At 50.8% G+C, this 14,505-nt stretch overlaps 4 protein-coding genes across 4 annotated transcripts; 1 reads left to right on the top strand and 3 right to left on the bottom strand.

Moving 5' to 3' along the window:
* Nucleotides 1-277: 277 nt before the first annotated feature.
* On the bottom strand, nt 278-2,122 carry BC939DRAFT_167948 (uncharacterized protein). Its single transcript, XM_051550338.1, has one exon. The coding sequence runs from the start codon at nt 2,080-2,082 to the stop codon at nt 493-495; it is 1,590 nt and encodes a 529-aa protein (XP_051412039.1). The 5' UTR covers nt 2,083-2,122; the 3' UTR covers nt 278-492.
* Nucleotides 2,123-2,232: 110 nt separating this feature from the next.
* Nucleotides 2,233-3,735, bottom strand: BC939DRAFT_397441 (uncharacterized protein; the record flags this gene model as incomplete). Its single annotated transcript, XM_051552355.1, has 5 exons — nt 2,233-2,414; nt 2,561-2,711; nt 2,815-3,013; nt 3,125-3,334; nt 3,461-3,735. 5 exons carry the CDS (start codon nt 3,733-3,735, stop codon nt 2,233-2,235), a joined length of 1,017 nt encoding a protein of 338 aa, XP_051412040.1.
* A 2,357-nt stretch (nt 3,736-6,092) lies between these two features.
* BC939DRAFT_503410 (glycoprotease family-domain-containing protein) lies at nt 6,093-7,595 on the bottom strand (the record flags this gene model as incomplete). The annotated part of the gene is made up of 1 exon (XM_051560401.1): nt 6,093-7,595. The coding sequence occupies one exon, from the start codon at nt 7,593-7,595 to the stop codon at nt 6,093-6,095; it is 1,503 nt and encodes a 500-aa protein (XP_051412041.1).
* Nucleotides 7,596-8,419: 824 nt separating this feature from the next.
* BC939DRAFT_167985 (uncharacterized protein) lies at nt 8,420-14,495 on the top strand. Its single transcript, XM_051550339.1, has 6 exons — nt 8,420-8,604; nt 9,255-9,763; nt 9,873-9,941; nt 10,050-10,264; nt 10,398-14,052; nt 14,145-14,495. The coding sequence occupies exons 1-6, from the start codon at nt 8,583-8,585 to the stop codon at nt 14,376-14,378; spliced, it is 4,704 nt and encodes a 1,567-aa protein (XP_051412042.1). The 5' UTR covers nt 8,420-8,582; the 3' UTR covers nt 14,379-14,495.
* Nucleotides 14,496-14,505: the final 10 nt, after the last annotated feature.

Raw genomic sequence — 14,505 nt, forward strand, 5'->3', positions numbered from 1 at the left:
CCGCCGCGCCAATAGCACCCAATCAAAAAAGAGTTGCTGTGCTGCCAAGTTTGCTTAGACTGCACCCCCTCCTGTCCGGCTCGACCATTGCGTGTATGGGAGCATCTAGAGATCATGGGCATCCAACATCAGGTACCTCATATTTTCCATGGTCTTTGGTAGCATGGAAAGCATCGAGGACTGCATAGTGAGGTACGAAGAAACAAGATGAGCGGGCGAACAATTAAGGTTGATTGAGAATGGCAAGGCGCAGGCAAGAGAATAATTTTCCTTGCTAGCCCCCATGCACAGCTCCGGCTGGAGTCATCTGGGAAAATGAGGTGCATCTTTCAGCTGCGACTATGCGCTTATCCCAAAGACAACTCTGATCTCCTCCTTTAACCATTGGCACCTATAGTCGATCTTCTCTTTGGCCATTTTTTTTTCTCGCTATGATCTGCACATATGAAGTGCAGCATTTATATTTAAAAGCGCATGGCACACGCAGGTACGCTATCTGGAGACAAAGTGCATACCTTCGAGGAAGCGGAAGCGCCTTCCGACTTGACGTGGTAGCTGGTTCAGCCTGCTATGAAAGAGCTCACTGCTACAGCCGATCGCCAGCGTTTGCAGTAACGGTCGCTCCTGTAGCCAATTCGTATGGAAGGAGGCGGAGCCAGGTGCAGGAAGAGGCACCTCTGGGTCACGGCCCAATCCTTGGAACACCGCAAAGTCGTTCAATCGAGTAGCAATTGTCAGATCCACCAGTCTTGGGATCTGTCTCAACGTAAGGTTCAAAACTTGCAGCGCATCCTCTTCCAGGTCCTCGATATCTTCCTGCCTCCTGAGGCGAAGTATTTGAAGAGTCTCCAAGAACGGTAGGCCCGATTTGCATGTCTCTTGGTCCCAGAACCTGAGGATCAAATCCGGACCGAACTCTGTATCAAGGCCGATAAGTCTTGAACAGCACCCTTGTCTCAGTATCCTCTCCATGCCTTCTTCATTCACTTTACGATGATTGAGGTCCAGACATAGGTGCCTCAGTCGTACATTACGACGGGTCCACTCCTCCGCCATTTCTAACAAATCCTGGCTGCTTACGCTGCATCCCGTCAGTTCCAGCGATTCCAACCTCGGAAGTTGGCCTAAGAACCGATACAGGGCATGTTGATCCGCCTGAGAACGCGAGTTGGTGCGTCGCACGCTGACATGCTTCAGATTCCTGCAAAGCTCTCGATCAGCCGCTCCTGCATCGATATCTAACGCGCTCTTCAAAACGCCATCGGCGTCACTGTTGAAGACATCAAATACTGTGTCTCTACAGATCATGATAAGAGCCTTCAACCTCGGAAACATCCTCAGCAATCGAACGCGTCCAACGCCAGAGATATCGCACTGATCTAGCTCGACCGAAAGAATGTTTGGAAACCTTGCCGTGGCGGCATGCAACGAGTCGATCCCCTCCAGTGGTTCAGATACATCCATGATCTTGGCGTTTCTTAGCGAGAGGGATGTTAGGGATGAGCAGGCACCGAGTATCGATTGAAGGGTGTTCCAGGGTAACGAGAGCGTCTCATCCAACCCAGTGGTACAGATATCCAGATCAAGCGACTGCATCTGTGCAGCCGCACCGAACTCGAGTACGACCTTGACCACGGATTTCAGCGTGATAAAACCTTGTGAGTGGATGATGAGATGCCTCAGATTTCTGGGACTCAGTCGCATGACGTCCTCTAGGAATTTGACGTCCAGACTGCAGTCGAAAATCTCCAGGGAGTTGACATTGATGCATTTCTGAATAACGTCCGCGAGCGGTGGCGATACTTGGTCGAATGTTTGAAGTCGGAGACCGGCGATAAGATCTGTCGGGAATTGAGGATCTGATGCTGCATCGGGGAGCGTTCGGCCGTTGAGTGGAAAGGTGATTCCAAAGTACGGGATGCATGCTATATACAGACGTTTGGAGACGAGGCGCAGGCGGTGGACCATCCTTGGATTCATGAACGCAAGGATGTTTGCCCAGAGCTCAGCGATGGCGGCGACTCGTTCTAAGGGACTTTTATCGGATGTAGGTGTCTCAGCGTCCATGTCATGAAAGTGCATAGTAAACGGCAATGGATGGAGAAGCAATGGACGTTGTGACACTGCGAATACGACAATAGGCACATTCGTCACAAAACTCTAAACGCGTCGAGCTATGCATCATGGACCGATCGCAACATTTTATTTGCAATACGCTTCGATCCCCATGGTTTATTTGAACATCAGGGTGAAAGGATAGCCCGGGTTCTTGACCTTGAAGAACTGGAGCAGGATGCTAAACATGAACGCAAACACACCCATCGACACCCAAACAGCCACCCTCTGCATCGTCGGGTTCTCGATTCTTGGGACAATGCCGATCAGCGAGATGACACTTCCAGTGAGAATAGCATCTATTATAATTTGGAGAAAGGGCGAAGATCATGTTAATGGTGCGTTGTTGATCGCACCACCCTGGCCCGCAAACATAAACAGCGTGAACTTCGTCCACTGAGGTCCTGCCAAGCTCTAAGTAATCAGGATTAAGAAAATAGCGTACAGATAACGGCCACGATCTGAGTCTCGAGTCCAAACTGGTTCTGAAATCCTTGAGCAATGAATCCAGGCCGACCATCGCGTCCGGGAACGGTGTAAGGCGGGTTGCGGATCTGGTTCCACATGTGTCCTGAGATCATGATAAAGATCGTGAACTACACATACATAGATTGTCGTACAGAACATCAGTCAGTAATGGGGCCAAACGGGTCGAGAATGAATAAAGAGCTTAGATTGGCCATTGATTGTGTTCCGCACCATGGAAATCGCAGACCACAGATACTTGCTGGTCGAAACCTTGCCCGCCTTGGCGTAGATCAAAATTCCAGAGGCAATCACAAGCAGGGCAGCAAATGCCTTGACAGCGAACGCGGCAAAGTCAAAAGGGCGCTGGACCTTGACATTAATTCCTGCTCTGCCGTTCAACCAAACTGCAAATGGCTCTGCCAGGAAGCCGCTATTCAGAAAATAAGCGCGGTAGGGTGTATACGGGATGCCGTCAGTACAAAGTCAATCCAGAGATGGCTGTCAAGACACAGCTCAAAGAAAATTGTGCACTTCGATGTACTTTTTAGAAAAGTCGTAGCGGTCTTGGCTTGGCTGACTAGAGATAGAGTCCGAGGGTGGGAAGAAAAGGACCGAGGGAGCACTGTTCATACCAAACTTTTGGAAGATTGCCTGGCCGACCTTGAAGTCGAGAACACCGAAATAGACCTTGGACTTGTCAGGCAGCCTGGACCAGCCAGCGGCCACAAGTTTGTACTCGGGATCAAAGTTTCTAGAAGCATGAATACGAAGAAAAGAAGTTTTGTCAATGAGAAGCGTTGTTCCTGATGACGGGTCATGTATAGCCGATGAGACTGGAGCCATCTGGCGCCGCGTATGTTAAAAAAGACAATCTTACAGGCAAGGGACACATTGGAACTCGGGGCCGATAGCAGTGAAAAGAACAGCCATGGAGTAGTTCCTGGGCTTGGCCATAACTTCTTCAAACGCGTTCGTGTCGAGCTCGATGATGCCTTTATTCTTCTGTGCCTTAGCTTGCAGGCGCTGGACCTTTTTCTGCAGGTCCTGAGCTGCCTGAGGCTGAGCATCGGCAACGAAGGATGATGAGGACGAAAGGACGGCGAGTAGGCCGATGACCAAAGCCAGGAGCAACGTCCTGGTAGACAGACCCATGATGTGCGTTAATGAAGCCGAGAAGGAGTATGATGATGAATTTATGAGAGAAGAAAAACGGGAGGGAGGGTGATGAATTTCTTTGCCGCGAACGGTCGTTATAATAGAAAGTAGCTCGTTTCTCGCTGAAAATACGTCACCGAAGACGATCTTCCCGCGAGGATGTGCCACTAAACTAAAAAGCTAGACTAACTACTATTTGGCAAACTCGCTTACGGCGGGCATCTTGTATGGACGCTGTTCACTTGCGTCCACCTTGCCCTTGCTCCACCGCGCTACTACTGCCGCTGCTTCTGCTGCCGCTGTTGCCGGCTTCTGCGTGCGATCTTGCATTCTGCATCCAAGGGTAGCGCCCATTTTTATCCACCGGTTGAAGATAGAGAGAGCCTTATTGGTTGACCAAATGGCTACGAATCGCATTGGCAATGTTGTGCCCCACCATGATATCACAGTGCATGTAAGACTTGTAAGTCGGTCAGTACAGCCTGCGGATCTCCACCTGCCCGACAAACTGCTTGCACGTCGGGCACTTCTTGGACCTATAGCATTTATTTACACCAACCGCGATGTAACCTAGGGACCTGGCCTATGGGGTACTAGGACGAAGTCAGTAGAATATACGAAACGATTTTACACGACTTGGAATCTCCAGTGATAGTCCCTTACATGTTGAACAAAGTACGACTGGAAGGACCTATGCAGCGAGGAAAACCTCGTCATGGTTGAAAACTTGCCCAAACCGACTCCAATAACCACCTTGTTAGCTTCATCTCTCTTTCTGCCGATCGACCCGTCAACCAACTTGAGCAGGCGATCCGTTATGAATCTGTAATCCGCATCTTTGGCCCTTCCCGCGTCCCATTTGTGTTTCTTGAAACGGTTGTTGCCGTTGTAAAACCTATCAAGTTGTCCTTTTAATGCCCGAGCTCCGTAATATGATACACAAAGCTGGCTCCCTCACCGCGCAGTGGTGGCAGCCTAATCTCAATGTTAGTGATGGACTCTATTCCGTCGCTTAGTACAATGTTTTTTTGCTCCTCAATTCATCTTTTGTGCTTGAACGTGGGTTAGTACACAGCCTTCTGCTTCACTGCAAGATTGTAATAGGTGGCAGGAGTGGTAGTCGGGGTTATACCCTTAGAAGAGCTACTCATATCGACATCAGCATCCTTGCTTCCTGGCGCCATTGTCGTACTGCCGGGATAATCGTTTTTTGGTAGCAACGCGCTCGCTCCGACTACACATGCTTGACCAAGATCGAGACTTAGGATCTTGATTTGATCGGGCGCACATCATCAAAGGTCGGTGACATCCTGCGGGAATCGCCTGTATCTGACCGACTACAGCTCCTTCAGCTCCTTCAGCTTGAAGGCGAGGGAAGATGAAATCCATCAGCCCGAAGAGACCCACGGAGGAGATAGTCACGTTTGGTGCAGGTTCTGGAATTTTGAATTTCGTTCAAGGCATCGTTGTTGCTATGCTCCTGTATAATACTTCAAGACTCTTGGTTTACGCCGTCTGGGCTCACCTCGTCCTACATCTACGAGTAACCTTGTAACTAGTCCTTGATCGGCCAGCCAGTACTCTGTGCCTGCAAACGCAGGACCATAATCGTTGCTCCAATTAGATCCCTGAGTTCCTTCTTGAACACCTCGCTCTGCCAAAAAATGCGGAGCAGTTCCTCTTCTGAGCATGAGATGGAAGCCTGACTAATGGGCGTTACAGAAACTAGCCTGCGAGGGTTTTTGCAGATTTAGCAAGTGAATAAAATCCTCATTCGCCAAGAAGCTGCTACGGGTCTCGATGCTGCGCCCATCTGACAAGATCCCTCTGTCCTTTTGGGCCTTGAGCTATCATAATGAAATTTGGTTTAGCTTCGCGTTCTTATAAATTGCTCCCTGAGTTAAGCCTCAGTGGCGACTGAAGTACTGAAGTCATGTAGCTAAGAGGCAACGGATCGCAGCAACGTTGTTCCTGGGTATGGCATTCTCGTTCTTATTGCAGCCCCATTCCCTTTGTCTAGAAAGCCTAGGTCTTGTACTCGATCGATGAGCCGTCGCATGCACTGGTCGATCTGCGTTTTACCAGGGGATTAAGCGAATAGAGATGTCGCAACAACATGCCAAGGAACTGGGCCTGAGCACTGCCTTGGCCTTCCATATCTTCCTCTTCTTCCTCTTTTTCCTCTTCTTCTTCTTCTTCTTCTTCTTCTGCTTCTGATTCTTCTTCTTCTTTTCAGGATCAACAGCGCCGCAATCAGACGGCTTCTCTGACGCTTCCTTCCAAGGCTTCCATGCGTACTGCTTCATACTCTATAGTGGTGTATCTACAGTATCCTTTTTTTATTTTTATTATCATTATTCAGGGACTACTCCGGTGCCGAGCATATCGAGTGGCCACTTAGGCGCAATGTCTATGTCGTAGCAATCCACAAGGCCCCGCTGGTACCGTTCCAGCCCTGTCCATGCAATCATCACGGCATTGTCTGTACATAGCTTTGGAGGTGGGCAGATTACCTGCACTGGTCGTCTTGCCCTGGCCGTCTCCGTCACACCCGAAGACGTTACTGCTTCCATTCCTACTGCTGAAGGCCCCAGTCCCGGCCCTGCTGAAGTAGTGAGGACTGCTGAATGTTTCAAAGGGTTTGACAGCTCGTACTCAAACCTTTGACACACTTCATCCATCATCGCCCTCAAAATCATATTTCGACCAACGCCCCCACTGATCACTAAGCTGGATATCTGAACTCCTTGCTCCCGACAATCCACAAGCCCTTGCTCCACCTTTTGGCACAGATGTGTCAACGCGCAATGTTGAAATCCTGCTGCCAGGTCTCTCTTCTTCTTCTCGTCCATGACACCTCCGGGATCGCTCGCCTTTTCCTGGTTGACGATCCTGGTCACTGCGCTCTTGAGACCCGCAAAGCTAAACTTCATCTTTCGCTTGTTGGTTCGAAGACTCATCGGGATTGGCAATTGATCCAGGTATCTTAAAGGTGTTTGTGATCCTTTTGCAAACTCTTCTAGACTGGCACCTGGACCTCCAGCACGACCCGGCAGCCACGGTATATCGAGCTCACGCGCTGTCTTGTCAAACGCCTCGCCAACAGAGTCATCCACCGTCGTAGCCAGTGTCGTGTATCGATCCACAGAGTGGGCGACAAGCAATAGTGTGTGCCCACCTGAGACCAAGAGGGTTAAAAACGGAAAAGACGGATACGGATCTGCTCCAAGCAATTTCCCTGGTGAGTCTGGATCTTTAGTCGTCAGGCGAGCTGTGAGTGCGTGCGCTTCCATATGATGCACACCAATTAACGGCTTGTTTAATGCGGCAGCAAGGGTTTTAGCCGCATTTAATCCGACTCCAAGACAGTGGGCCAGTCCAGGACCCCTTGTTACAGCTATGACGTCGATCTCCTGAATACCACGCTCACCCAGCCCTGCCTTTTGGATAGCCTCTTTGACGACCTCGGGTAGGTTGCGCATATGAGCGTGGTGGGCGAGTTTCGGGACGATGCCACCCATGGGCTCGTGCAAGTGATGCTGTGTGCGAAGCACCTCTGATAGGATCTGGCGTTCGGAGGTGACGATAGCAGCACATGTGTCGTCACATGAGGTTTCGATGCCTAGGGCGATCAATGGTCGTTGTTTCGTCGTCGCTGATATGGCAGAGGTTATTGCCGAGAGCGTGGTATGATGGGCGGGAGAGTTAGAGGGCGTCGAGGACGGCGAGGAGCTGATCAGCCGTGATTGAAGGAGAGCTAGATGTGGAAGTGATCTGCTGAGAGTCTTTGCTGAACAAAGACAAGGTGATGCTCTGAAACGAGCTCGGGCGAATCGGTGTAGCAGTGCTGCTTCCATGATGAGAATCAGCCAAGGGATCGATCGTTGGAGAAGATGAAGTTGAAATTCAGGAACGCCCCGGGCGTTGGTGTCTGGTACAGCACGATACTCGGTACAACAGTCTGCGTCACATGATGAGAGGCGCCAGGAACGAGGAACGCTAGCCTTCTTTCTCTTATGCTCGCGAATCGGACGAAGCCTGACAAGGTCTTTGCCAGTTCGGCGGCTACCAAAAAAAGGGAGGAGAAAAGTAGGCCGCCAGAAGCACCCCTACATGGAGGTACATACATCGCGATAGCCAAAGGCTTTAAAGAGCACGGTTTAGATGATACAAGGCGTGGGATATGAAGAGAAGTGAAAATAGTCAGGCATGTGGAGAAGGGGGACATGGGTGTTGTTGCTGCATCTGCAATTGGACCGTGAATGTTCTTGCAGCAGCAACAGGAACAGCAGCAGCAACGCCAGGAGGAGCACCCACAGGAACTACCAACCACCAACCATCACCCTCGCAATCCGCAGACACAACAAACTGCTCATATTGCATATGAGAGCAAAAGTACTAAAAGATCCTTCCCAGGGCAGGCTGCTGTTGTTGAAGCTGTTGTTGAAGCTGTAGAACGGGCTGGACTCGGCACAGTTCAACTCAACTGGACTCGCTTGGCAGGACTCTTTTTTTAGCAGTTCTTCAACATTCGGCATCCTAATCTACCTTCTCATCCAACCACTTTCCCTCTCCACTCGACACTCATTAACTGCCTGAACGATCACCGCATCCTGCTCTGTTCCCCTTCTGGCCTCCCTCTCCCTCACTCAGTCTTATTTAGATTTTCTGGAGCGTGAAGTGTGCAGCGTGCAGCGAAGTGTGCAAGAGTTTAGGATCCCCTTTTCACCCAGGGCCAACCCCGCTACCCCATCCCCCGCGATTACCAACACCCCTCTTCCAGAACCTCGGCTCATCATCCTTACACTCTCTGTCTCTTCTCCTCTTCCACTCTGTTTGTCGCCATGGACTCCTCGGACCTCAACTGTAAGTGATCACCCTCGTGCTCCTCGCCCTCCCGCATTTCTTTTAAATAATGACATGGTCAAATAAGCAATAAGAGCAGGAGCTGGATTTTAGAGCAGGAATAGGACTGATTCCACACTACCCCTCGGCATCAATTGGAGGATAACCTTGTTTGTTGAGCGAGGAAAGAGAGCTTGAACTCTGCTGGATAGAGTTGCTGGCGGTGTCACCCAGGTTGAGTGCATGATAGCAGGACAAAATGAAGACATCGGATTGGACTCTGGCCAATGCTCAGTCGAACGACTCCACCTAAAAAAAAAGAGAGAGGCCAATCGAGGACCACGCCTACTTACATGCCTGCGTGCTTGCGTATCACAAATATGCAGTCCAGGCTCGTGGAGGAAACGAAGGAGGGGCAATAGCAATAGCACAATGGGCATGGACATGGACATGGACATGGACAATAGCAGCAGTGGTTTCTTATTACTGCATGCTACTATCTAGCAAACCTATATATGTTTTTGGACACATTTTCTGCGACGCGTGTGTGGTTACGAGCGTGCTACATATTACTGCACATCCTCTTATTTCGCCACCCTGCAAAGGCAAAAGTCAATCGCACTCCCTGGAACAGCCTCACTAACACGCCATCCTCTCTTCACCTACTTCAGCCTCGCAGCGTCGGCGGCAGTCCACCATCATCTTCCCGGCCGCAGCCACCTCGTCGTCCTTTGTACTTCTCGACGATTCTGCATCTAGTTCTCATCTCTCGTCGTCCTCCAACACCCCAAAGCCGCCCACACCCTCTCTATACAGCACTGGAAGCAGTAATAACATTAGCAACAGTAATAATCGTAGCTCGATCGGCATCTGGGGCGGAAGCAAATCGGCTGCCAGCTCCCCTAATTTAACTAATATGAGCAAGAACAACGACTTTTTCGGGCCCTATCCTTTTCAAGGTGCAGCCTCAGAGATAGGATCAGCATCAGAGATGTCTAGATCGGGGTTAGGCAAAGGTACAGAATCAGCGTCTGGATCAAAATCTGAATCTGGAGCAAGGATAGGAACCGATGCAACAACAGGATCCGCTTCGAATGACCAAGGCACTTCAAGCAGCCCTACCTCCTTTCAGCAGCGTCGTAAGCGGAGTGAAAGCATCGGAGGAGGAGGAGGTTTCAAGGTGAGTGCTTCTCAAAGTACCCTTGCCTTTGTCAAAGTGCGCAGCTTGGGTGGTCATCAAGCACTCACAAGTACATTTCTTTCTTGTTCGGCGGATTGCTACCGTTTAGTCCACCGCAGGAACTATTACAAGGATAGTCCGCAAGAGCAGCAGCAACTTCTTGCGCAAACTCGTGAAAGTAAATATTCGCTGATATGAAGTAACATCGCAAACGAGGTTCATGGAAGCAGAGTTACCACAGCTCAATTGACCCATTGTTATTAACTCACTTCCAAAAAACAACCAGAGCTTTGACGACAGGGATGCGCCCCCAATCCCGGTGATGCCGTCCCACAATAACAATAGCACTGTCAGCCACCAATCCGACTCTTCGGCCACAGCCAGCATAAATAACTCTGTTATATCCAGCACGACCACTGCCTTTGCGTCGGCGGAACTCCCTCCATTGACGCCAACGAACCAAAATATGGGGTTTGAACCCTTGGAAAACGACCCATCCATGTAAGAGAGTGCTGTCCTCTATCTCAGGGGGCAAGGGCGAGATCATGAGTGGAAGGATAAGCAGGAAAAGATTAGACTTTTAGTCCAAACTCATTAACTTCGGTTTTGTATTGTCGCCGCTGCCTTTTGATAGCTCGGGAAATGACATCGACGAAAAGCTGACAGCAGGCGAACATCAGTTTGGACAGAAGCAGGGCCTTTTGCATCCTGAATCTGCAGCACATCCCATTCCCATTCGGAAACCATCAAAGTCGTCGGATCTTGATATAGAACTGGACCAAGAGCTGTCCAACTCTGTCTCGACAGTGGAATCTTGGTTAAAGAGATCTCAGGGGGAAGCAGAAGAATCTGCGGCCGCAGATATGGCTATTCCTACTACATCAACGACGACCGCTGATATGGATATCATCCCGACAACCAAATCTACATTACCAACCTCTACCTCCAGCACGAACACTGCAAATCCCATAAACACCAAAGGCTCTGAAAAGTCGCGACGTCCTTCACATGCGTCCTCTACAGTGTCGACCATTGATGATGACGATGGCTCTGACGGTGAAGACATCCGTGTACCCATGTCTGCCCTGAGCCTGGGAGCGAACAGGCTGTCGAGATTGTACGAAGCAGAGTCCATGCAGTTGACGCAGTCAGAAACATCCCTTTATTACTCCACAAAGTCCACCATCGAGGACGAGACAGATCTGCAAGGTGGCCATGGAGGATCAAGCAGCAGCACTGTACATAAAACGACTTCGTTGGCGGCCAATGCAGCCAGGAATTCGATCCGCTTTTCAGAGTTTGGACTGATGCCGCCGTCGTCGCCCTCCAACAACAGCACCGATCTGCCCTTAATATTAAATTCTGCCCGCCGGCCTGAAAAGCCTCTACCCCCCAGACCCGTTTCGCTATTTATACCACTCAGTACTTCGACGACCTTTACCATTACGGAAGATCACGTTGCGAAACCGGAACACGGCCATACAATCGAAACCTCGCTTCAAACACCAGTCTCATCAGCGCATGGTAGCCCTGCATCGCTGAGCACCCATCGCCGATCCTCTGTTAGCACACCGCTTCCTTCCTCAATGGAATTAACGGAAAATCATTTGGCAACGCCGACCAGCAATAATACCCTTAGTGTGTCAGGGTCCAGAGTTTCGACTGGAATGCGGCCAGCTACGATCTGTGTCAGCCCTGAGGAAGCAGGCAAGTTAGCGCCTGTTGCAGTTTCGGTCACGATCAGGCCGCTGGCATCATTGGACATGTTCTTACCAGCATCTGAACCGCAGGAAGAGTCCCCAGAGGCTTTAGCACAACGAACTGGTAACCGGTGTTTTCAGGAAGACAATACATTCTTGCGCCGGGACGAGATCTCGATTTTTTTGGGGCAGCCCAAGCCATTCAACCGGCGCGTGCTGCGTTACTACATGAAGCACTTTGATTTCTCGGGCAAGCGACTGGACGTAGCCTTCCGACAGCTCTGCCAGAAACTCATGCTCAAGGGCGAAACCCAGGAGGTGGATCGTATCCTGGAGGGGTTTGCGCAACGGTTCATCGACTGTAATCCGCAGTCGGTCTTTGGATCCAAAGATGTGGTCCATGCGATCACGTACTCCATTCTTTTGCTCAACACAGATTTGCATGTTGTCCAGCAGTCCAGCTCCAGCAAAATGTCGCGCTCCGCTTTCGTCAAGAACACATTGCAGGCAGTTCAGCAGCAAGCAGTGCAGCAGCAGCAACAGGATGAGAGGGCTTCAGAGGAACTGAGCGCTCACGGTCTTCCGTTCACAAGATCTGCGACCGGGGATTCCAGTCTTCACGGCTCTGGAGGGAAGAAAAAGACTCCGAGCGTAAAGAGCTGGAAATCGGGCACGTCACATCAAAGCAAGACCTCGAAAATGGGTCCGGATCCCAAAGCAAATGGAGGTCATGGAAACGGCAAGTGGTGGATGAGTGAACTGGAGTCGCTGCTTAAGGATATTTACCACACAGTCAAACACAATCAGATCCTATTGCCGACATCAAAAACCACCTCGGCTACGGCACCAACCACACCAACGCCCCCAGGATTCCCACATTCGATATCGGGATCTTCGCTCAGCTCGAGTAGATCGAGTCCGGGAGGCGGAGCTGGGAGACTGTCGAGACAAGTTCAACCGACCTCTCTTGCTCTGGCTGACTCGAACCATGCATCACTTGCTGGGAGCCAATCCAATCCTGGAACTGAGCGCACGAGGTCCTTGATCGGCGCCATGGGACGGCGCAACTCGGTTAATGCCAGGAATAAGCAGCTACGACAGGATGCTATGCAACGACTGAATGCGGCCCAGGCTTCAGAGGGAGGGTCACCCTCCACCTCGCCATCATTACCATCCTCCGCACGCTTTGGCGAGACCCTTACAGGCGAGGGAAGACCAGGGAACAGTGGCAACAGAGGCTTGTCGACACTAACCCTGCCGTCCTCGTCCTCGTCCTCTCAGGTCCACTATCATTTGGCGGGTTCGCCCTTACCCTCCCCAGTCTCGAGTGTCTTTTCCCAGCACGAGATCCAAATCCGCCCGCCTCACTATTCAGAAGGGTCTATAGGAACAGGCGGAGGAGGCAACCCTAGTCATCGAACCAGGTTCCGGATGGAGGGCATCCTGTTTAGGAAACACCTACTAGAGCGCGCCGACAAGAAGGCCTCACACCGCGCATGGCGTCAACTCCTCGTCGTGCTTGATCAAGGCGGTCTTTCTCTTTTCCGGGCGGATGGCCAGCTAGGCCAAGCGTTTGAGGAACAAGGGATTCTATTTGATGAAATTCGGTTACAACACACAATTACCAATATTCTGCCTCCGCCCGGATACTCGTCCTCTAGACGACATGTATTTGCGGTGCAGTTGTACACGGGCGCTGTATACCTCTTCCAGGCAGCAACCGCGCGTGAATGTGAAGATTGGGCAAGGATCTGCAATTATTGGGCCGCGCGAACCTCTAAGGAGCCCCTGCCTGGAGGGGTCATCAACATGGATTATGGATGGGGCCGGTCCCTAGAACTACTTGCTAACAACACGTCAGATGGAGCCGCAGCGGCAGCAGCAGCAACAGGAGAAGGAGGAGGAGAAAGATCGGGACATAACAATACGATGATCTCGACCACGTCTGGCAACTCAATCCTGTCCTCCTTGTCGACAATGTCCACGTCTGTCTATGCGGCCTCGTCTTCGGTCATGCCTAGTAGCGTCAACAACTCCAGTGGCAGCAGCCTTGCAATCCCGACCTTAACAGCGCCATTGTCGTCTGCTGTTTCGGAGGACGACGACGCAAAGTCCGTAAATAGTTCGATTCACGCCGGAGTCAGTTTCTTGCACCACCCGCCACCACTCCCTACTCCTGCTTCATCATTAACATCCACAATATCCTCATCTACAGCTCCTGTAAGTGGCGGTGTGGGCACTGCAGCTGTGAGTTCCGCAGTCTCAACCACGACCGCCGTTGCCAGCGGACCTGTCGGATCAGGACCAGGATCAGGATTGGGTACACCTTATAGTTTTGGCAACTCGGGTGTGGGCAGTGGGCGATCTGCATCAATCAAATCCACATCTTCGAAGCATAGCAGCACAGGCGGGGCAAGCATTCCTTTGGGGGATCGCGTCGTGCTCTTTGAATGGACGCCTCCCCTGCCGACTATGAGCATGTCTCAGTTAGCAGAGGAGGAGCAATGCGAGGCTTTGAAGCGATACGTGGTAGGACTCGAGGCCGAGATGGAGGTTCATCAGGAGCATAGGATCCCAATGATGAAACTGGTAAGTCTCCACGGATATCTTTCTCTCCTTTAGCTTCTGTGTCTCGCCTCATTGGATTCACTCAAACCTAACTCTTTCTTCTTTTGCTTTAGTTCTTGCCAAAATCTCACAACTATGCCAAGGCCTTTAACAACTGGGAGAGGCGATCGCGCCATCTTCTCAAAGAGATGGTCAAGTACCAGATCTACGTCGAGTGCCTAGAGCAGTCCCTTCAGTTCCAGCGTGAGGAAGAGGCGACTTTGGAGGCTGAGCTGCAACATCTCGAAGTCGAAGACGACAATCTCGATGATCATGATGATACCATCGAGTCAAGCGACGCGAAGTAAAAGAGCAGTACAGATACTGATGCTGGACAAGACTAACCAAATAATGCTTAGAGTTGACTTTATTCAAAGCAAATGCCTGATATCCTGAATACTAAAAATATACTATGGTATTATGGCCTCGATTTAT

This window comes from Gamsiella multidivaricata, assembly GCF_025024155.1.
Source record: "Gamsiella multidivaricata strain RSA 2152 chromosome Unknown BC939scaffold_34, whole genome shotgun sequence".
Lineage (NCBI taxonomy): Eukaryota > Fungi > Mortierellomycota > Mortierellomycetes > Mortierellales > Mortierellaceae > Gamsiella > Gamsiella multidivaricata.